Below are 7,500 nucleotides of genomic sequence, written 5' to 3'. Positions count from 1 at the left end.
TATATGACCAGATTTGACTGAAAAACCTTTTTAGTTTTTTTATCCAAAATGAGTTAAAAGCACATGCAGACTCTTCACATAATAGAGCATGTGTCAAGTGTCAGAGCTGAAATCGACATGTAAATATGAAATAAATGCTTAAACATGTAGCTAGGTCTAATGTTAGAGACCACAGAAGACATGTAAATATGAAATAAATGCTTAAACATGTAGCTAGGTGTAATGTTAGAGACCACAGAAGTGAACCTTTTCAAGCCTGTTTTCTCAACTCACTGTTTCTCTGCAATACATTACTCTATAAGCCATATCTCCAAAACTGGTGGGTCAAACTGAACAACCAATATGTCAATTTGAAGCTATGATTCCCTGCTTTCATATGACATAAAACGAAAATTCTAAATAATCCAATGGCAGTCCCTCAGTCAAATTTGACCACATATATGAACCCAAATAACATCTTACCCTGGGGCGTGAGGGGTGGTATTAAATGGGGTAGGGTCTCAGCTTGGGGCTGCCGTGAGGGGTGGTACTAAAGGGGTGAGCGTCTCACTCTCTCTTAATTGGGGCTGTCTGGAGGGGTGATTGCGAAAGCAGTGAGCACTAACTATAGAATATGGCCTAAACTGTCTGTCTGTCTGTGTGTATGTCTGTGTGTGTGTCACGCTGTAACACCACCCTAACCCTAACCCAAAACTTAACTTAAAAAAACTTAACTTAAAAAAAACTTAACTTAAAAAACCCCCAAAAAACCAAAAAACACACACACGCACGCACACACACACTAAAAAAATAACTTAAAAAAAAAGAGAACTTAAAAAAAACCTTAAAAAAGTACGTCATTTATTCTAATTGTTGTTATTGCAATTTACGAGCTGTGTTCGCTTCCCGCGTTCGCGCGTCTTACTTGTACTAAAGGGGTGAGGGTCTCACCTTGGGGCTGCCGTGAGGGGTGGTATTAGGGTTAGGGTCTCTCCTTGGGGCTGCCGTGAGGGGTGGTATTAGGGTTAGGGTCTCACCTTGGGGCTGCCGTGAGGGGTGGTATTAGGGTGAGGGTCTCACCTTGGGGCTGCCGTGAGGGGTGGTATTAGGGTTAGGGTCTCACCGTGGGGCTGCCGTGAGGGGTGGTATTAGGGTTAGGGTCTCACCTTGGGGCTGCCGTGAGGGGTGGTACTAAAGGGGTGAGGGTCTCACCTTGGGGCTGCCGTGAGGGGTGGTATTAGGGTGAGGGTCTCACCTTGGGGCTGCCGTGAGGGGTGGTATTAGGGTTAGGGTCTCACCTTGGGGCTGCCGTGAGGGGTGGTATTAGGGTTAGGGTCTCACCTTGGGGCTGACGTGAGGGGTGGTATTAGGGTTAGGGTCTCACCTTGGGGCTGCCGTGAGGGGTGGTATTAGGGTTAGGGTCTCACCTTGGGGCTGCCGTGAGGGGTGGTATTAGGGTTAGGGTCTCACCTTGGGGCTGCTGTGAGGGGTGGTATTAGGGTTAGGGTCTCACCTTGGGGCTGCCGTGAGGGGTGGTACTAAAGGGGTGAGCGTCTCACTCTCTCTTAATTGGGGCTGTCTGGAGGGGTGATTGCGAAAGCAGTGAGCACTAACTATAGAATATGGCCTAAACTGTCTGTCTGTCTGTGTGTATGTCTGTGTGTGTGTCACGCTGTAACACCACCCTAACCCTAACCCAAAACTTAACTTAAAAAAACTTAACTTAAAAAAAACTTAACTTAAAAAACCCCCAAAAAACCAAAAAACACACACACGCACGCACACACACACTAAAAAAATAACTTAAAAAAAAAGAGAACTTAAAAAAAACCTTAAAAAAGTACGTCATTTATTCTAATTGTTGTTATTGCAATTTACGAGCTGTGTTCGCTTCCCGCGTTCGCGCGTCTTACTTGTACTAAAGGGGTGAGGGTCTCACCTTGGGGCTGCCGTGAGGGGTGGTATTAGGGTTAGGGTCTCACCTTGGGGCTGCCGTGAGGGGTGGTATTAGGGTGAGGGTCTCACCTTGGGGCTGCCGTGAGGGGTGGTACTAAAGGGGTGAGGGTCTCACCTTGGGGCTGCCGTGAGGGGTGGTATTAGGGTGAGGGTCTCACCTTGGGGCTGCCGTGAGGGGTGGTATTAGGGTGAGGGTCTCACCTTGGGGCTGCCGTGAGGGGTGGTATTAGGGTTAGGGTCTCACCTTGGGGCTGCCGTGAGGGGTGGTATTAGGGTTAGGGTCTCACCTTGGGGCTGCCGTGAGGGGTGGTATTAGGGTGAGGGTCTCACCTTGGGGCTGCCGTGAGGGGTGGTATTAGGGTGAGGGTCTCACCTTGGGGCTGCCGTGAGGGGTGGTATTAGGGTGAGGGTCTCACCTTGGGGCTGCCGTGAGGGGTGGTATTAGGGTTAGGGTCTCACCTTGGGGCTGCCGTGAGGGGTGGTATTAGGGTTAGGGTCTCACCTTGGGGCTGCCGTGAGGGGTGGTATTAGGGTTAGGGTCTCACCTTGGGGCTGCCGTGAGGGGTGGTATTAGGGTGAGGGTCTCACCTTGGGGCTGCCGTGAGGGGTGGTATTAGGGTGAGGGTCTCACCTTGGGGCTGCCGTGAGGGGTGGTATTAGGGTGAGGGTCTCACCTTGGGGCTGCCGTGAGGGGTGGTATTAGGGTGAGGGTCTCACCTTGGGGCTGCCGTGAGGGGTGGTATTAGGGTTAGGGTCTCACCTTGGGGCTGCCGTGAGGGGTGGTATTAGGGTGAGGGTCTCACCTTGGGGCTGCTGTGAGGGGTGGTATTAGGGTGAGGGTCTCACCTTGGGGCTGCCGTGAGGGGTGGTATTAGGGTGAGGGTCTCACCTTGGGGCTGCCGTGAGGGGTGGTATTAGGGTGAGGGTCTCACCTTGGGGCTGCCGTGAGGGGTGGTATTAGGGTGAGGGTCTCACCTTGGGGCTGCTGTGAGGGGTGGTATTAGGGTGAGGGTCTCACCTTGGGGCTGCCGTGAGGGGTGGTATTAGGGTGAGGGTCTCACCTTGGGGCTGCCGTGAGGGGTGGTATTAGGGTGAGGGTCTCACCTTGGGGCTGCCGTGAGGGGTGGTATTAGGGTTAGGGTCTCACCTTGGGGCTGCCGTGAGGGGTGGTATTAGGGTTAGGGTCTCACCTTGGGGCTGCCGTGAGGGGTGGTATTAGGGTTAGGGTCTCACCTTGGGGCTGCTGTGAGGGGTGGTATTAGGGTTAGGGTCTCACCTTGGGGCTGCCGTGAGGGGTGGTACTAAAGGGGTGAGGGTCTCACCTTGGGGCTGCCGTGAGGGGTGGTATTAGGGTGAGGGTCTCACCTTGGGGCTGCCGTGAGGGGTGGTATTAGGGTGAGGGTCTCACCTTGGGGCTGCCGTGAGGGGTGGTATTAGGGTTAGGGTCTCACCTTGGGGCTGCCGTGAGGGGTGGTATTAGGGTTAGGGTCTCACCTTGGGGCTGCTGTGAGGGGTGGTATTAGGGTGAGGGTCTCACCTTGGGGCTGCTGTGAGGGGTGGTATTAGGGTTAGGGTCTCACCTTGGGGCTGCCGTGAGGGGTGGTATTAGGGTTAGGGTCTCACCTTGGGGCTGCCGTGAGGGGTGGTATTAGGGTGAGGGTCTCACCTTGGGGCTGCCGTGAGGGGTGGTATTAGGGTGAGGGTCTCACCTTGGGGCTGCCGTGAGGGGTGGTATTAGGGTTAGGGTCTCACCTTGGGGCTGCCGTGAGGGGTGGTATTAGGGTTAGGGTCTCACCTTGGGGCTGCCGTGAGGGGTGGCATTAGGGTGAGGGTCTCACCTTGGGGCTGCCGTGAGGGGTGGTATTAGGGTGAGGGTCTCACCTTGGGGCTGCCGTGAGGGGTGGTATTAGGGTTAGGGTCTCACCTTGGGGCTGCTGTGAGGGGTGGTATTAGGGTGAGGGTCTCACCTTGGGGCTGCTGTGAGGGGTGGTATTAGGGTGAGGGTCTCACCTTGGGGCTGCCGTGAGGGGTGGTATTAGGGTTAGGGTCTCACCTTGGGGCTGCCGTGAGGGGTGGCATTAGGGTTAGGGTCTCACCTTGGGGCTGCCGTGAGGGGTGGTATTAGGGTTAGGGTCTCACCTTGGGGCTGCCGTGAGGGGTGGCATTAGGGTTAGGGTCTCACCTTGGGGCTGCCGTGAGGGGTGGTATTAGGGTTAGGGTCTCACCTTGGGGCTGCCGTGAGGGGTGGTATTAGGGTGAGGGTCTCACCTTGGGGCTGCCGTGATGGGTGGTACACCTGCAGGTCAAAGGGCTGGGTGTTGGTCCTCTGGACCACCGTCACGTTGCCCCCCGTCCACTTGTTGGCCTTGGCCAGCGTGTTGGTCCGCCAGTCCGTCCAGTAAACCTCGCCCCCGTACATGGTGACGGCGAACGGGTGCGACAGGTACTCGTGTCCCCGAAGCACCTCGATCAGCCCCGAGCCGTCGTACTTGGCCGAGTAGATGGCGTCGGACCTGCGGGGGGGGAGTTCGGAAAGTGTGAAAATGTGTCGGAAGGTTCAACTGCATGCATAGTGTGTGCTACTCGGCCACATGGAGTGCCGAGAAGGGATGGAGCTCGAAACCCGATAAAAAACCCGAAAAAACCTGATAACAAGCTGATGGAGTACCCGGTATCAATAAGCTGTAGGCTTATCAAGCCTGTTATGGAGCATAGCGGCCCATGACGTCATGTTTAGACATGACAAGAGTAAAGGGAAGACATCTTCCTTGGATTTCATCTGAACTCATACGTCTATTTAGACAGAGAGATAATGCCTGGGCTTCATTTCGCAGAACCAAGCATCCTGATGACTGGGAGAAATATAGACAACTGAGGAATGAAAGCATTGTGTGTGTGTGTGTGTGTGTGTGTGTGTGTGTGTGTGTGTGTGTGTGTGTGTGTGTGTGTGTGTGTACCTGGCATCGATCCACAGTATGCGTCTCTCCAGGTAGTCCACGGTCAGTCCGTTGGGCCAGTGTGTGTGAGTGTGTGTGTGTGTGTGTGTGTGTGTGTGTGTGTGTGTGTGTGTGTGTGTGTGTGTGTGTGTGTGTGTGTGTGTGTGTGTGTGTGTGTGTGTGTGTGTGTGCGCGTGTCTACCTGGCATCGATCCACAGTATGCGTCTCTCCAGGTAGTCCACGGTCAGTCCGTTGGGCCAGTGTGTGTGAGTGTGTGTGTGCGTGTGTGTGTGTGTGTGTGCGTGCGTCTACCTGGCATCGATCCACAGTATCCTCCTCTACAGGTAGTCCACGGTCAGTCCGTTGGGCCAGTGCGTGCGTGCGTGCATGCGTGCGTGTGTCTACCTGGCATCGATCCACAGGATCCTCCTCTCCAGGTAGTCCACGGTCAGTCCGTTGGGCCAGTGTGTGTGTGTGTGTGTGTGTGTGTCATAGTGACCTGGCATCGATCCACAGTATGCGTCTCTCCAGGTAGTCCACGGTCAGTCCGTTGGGCCAGCCTCCGTTGCCCGTCTCCTTGTGGATGGTCTTCCGTCCCTCTCCGCTCATGGACGCTGCCTCGATGCGCGGCAGGCTGGCGTCCCAGTCCGTCCAGAACAGGATCCTGGAGCAGAGGAACAGCACGATGGTTTTAACTCACCGACTGCCGAGGTCGCCTTTTGACTTCTATTTCCATATAATAATAATAATAATAATAAAACTTTATTTGTATAGCACCTTTCATGACATGAAATGCAGCTCAAAGTGCTTTACAGAGCAATGAAGAGAGAAAAGAAAAGAAAAGAAAAGCAAGGCATAAACAAAAACAAGAGCAGTAATGCAATACAGTGAGGACATTAATAACAAAAGAAATAAAAAAAAAACAATCAATTAAAAGCAAGGGTGTAGAAGTGGGTCTTGAGCTGTGCTTTAAAAATGTCTACAGAGGCTGCCTGTCGAAGGTACAGTGGGAGTTTGTTCCACGCAGTCGGCCCGTAGAAGCAAAAAGCTGCTTCCCCGTATTTTTTAGTTGCCATTATTTTAGGCAAAGCGAGCAGGCCAGCAGTGGAAGACCTTAGGGGGCGGTTTGGGTACCTCGGTCATTGCCAGTGACAAAAGAAAACAAACAAAACAAAAAATGAAAAATTCGCTGGCTTATGCTTGCCATGGCTCACAGCATCTTAGAACGTAAATATCTCTGAATCACTTTTTAGACCAAAATGCAAGCTTGGTTTGCATCTGCATGTATCCAAACGCTAGAATTTCGCCGATCAAAAGTATGTTTTGGGTGTATTAACCCATTTAGACCTGACGTCGAAATAAAAAAAACGTTTGCTCTGAAAGAATATATATTCAAAGATTTGTGCTGCATTTTTACGATTTTTCAAAAAACAGCAGACCTACACGTGCCACTCGGTGGCGCTATGATTTTTCAATAGCTAAATTATAACATACTGTTTAAAACACCAAAAGGGGTTCCCGCCCAGAATGGCTTAAATGACAATCGCGGGACATGTTACATGTTACATAGCGTATTTTACTTCCAACACGGCTTTCAAGTTAAGAGTATCACTCATTCACAATGAATGCATGGCAACGAGAACCCTCCACCAGATGGCGCTGTGGCATCGGATGAGATAATAACTATTTCAGACACAATAGGTCCATATAAAAACAGAGGTTTTTATATTATAAAACAGACATATTATTATTATTATTTATTTTTGTACTGACCCGTCTCTGGGGTCAACATTGTGTATCATATCTCCACTGTACTGACCCGTCTCGGGGGTCCAGGGCGATGGCCCTGGGGTGCTCCACCTCCCCGGCCAGCAGGGTGGTCCTCATGGTGCCGTCCAGCTTGGCCACCTCGATCTGGTCCAGGTTGCTCTCCACCCAGTAGATGTTCCCGGCGATCCAGTCCACGGCCAGACCCTCTGGGGTGGCCAGGCCGTACTGGATGACCACGTCGAAGCTGGACAGAGCTGCGAGGGGTCAGGGAACACGTTCTGTCTTAATACATTGATCTAGAAGCTGGACAGAGCTGCGAGGGGTCAGGGAACACGTGCTGTCTTAACACATTGATCTAGAACAGGGGTGCCCACACTTTTTTGACTTGAGGTCTACTTTTAAAATTGCCAGCTCAAGGTGATCTACCAACCAAAAGATAATTATCCCTTTGCTTAAAATACTCAAAATATGTACCTATATGGTGAATAAATAAATAACATTAAGGCATTAGGACTTTCAAAATCTAGGTTTCAAAATCAATTCTATTTATTTATCTTTTCAGTTTCCCCGCATTGCAAAGAAGAGACTTAATTTCGGACTTTTTCGGATTTTCTGACTTGATCTGGCCTGTTAACATTTTCATAGACCTGGTTGCTTGTTTCTCTCTCAGTCACGAAATGTGGCAACCGTCAAAGCTAGTCCTAGTTTGTTTTGGTTGTGATCTATGGTTGTGATGCATGGATGATGGCATCATGATGCTACCGCACAGACCACACAGAGACTACCGTGGAGGCGCGGACCCCCACGCAGACTATCGCGGACCCCCACGCAGAGGCGCGGACCCCACGCGGAGGTCGG

The 7,500-nt window shown here is 51.7% G+C and overlaps 1 protein-coding gene across 1 annotated transcript in view; it reads right to left on the bottom strand.

Annotated features, from left to right (window-relative positions):
• Positions 1 to 7,500, bottom strand: part of LOC306913789 (low-density lipoprotein receptor-related protein 1-like) — a gene marked incomplete at its 3' end in the record, with an annotated part of 277,756 nt that overhangs the window by 99,637 nt on the left and 170,619 nt on the right. The window contains exons 24-26 of the mRNA XM_079490601.1: positions 6,692 to 6,896; positions 5,372 to 5,536; positions 4,204 to 4,448 (exon numbers count right to left, since the gene is read on the bottom strand). Coding sequence (XP_079346727.1) covers positions 4,204 to 4,448; positions 5,372 to 5,536; positions 6,692 to 6,896 — 615 coding nt within the window. The remainder of the gene's footprint in view (positions 1 to 4,203; positions 4,449 to 5,371; positions 5,537 to 6,691; positions 6,897 to 7,500) is intronic.

Source organism: Electrona antarctica, assembly GCF_951216825.1.
Source record: "Electrona antarctica genome assembly, chromosome: 21".
In the NCBI taxonomy this organism is placed as follows: domain Eukaryota; kingdom Metazoa; phylum Chordata; class Actinopteri; order Myctophiformes; family Myctophidae; genus Electrona; species Electrona antarctica.
The sequence above is the reverse complement of the archived record's forward strand: the minus strand, read 5'-3'. Positions and strand labels throughout refer to the sequence as shown.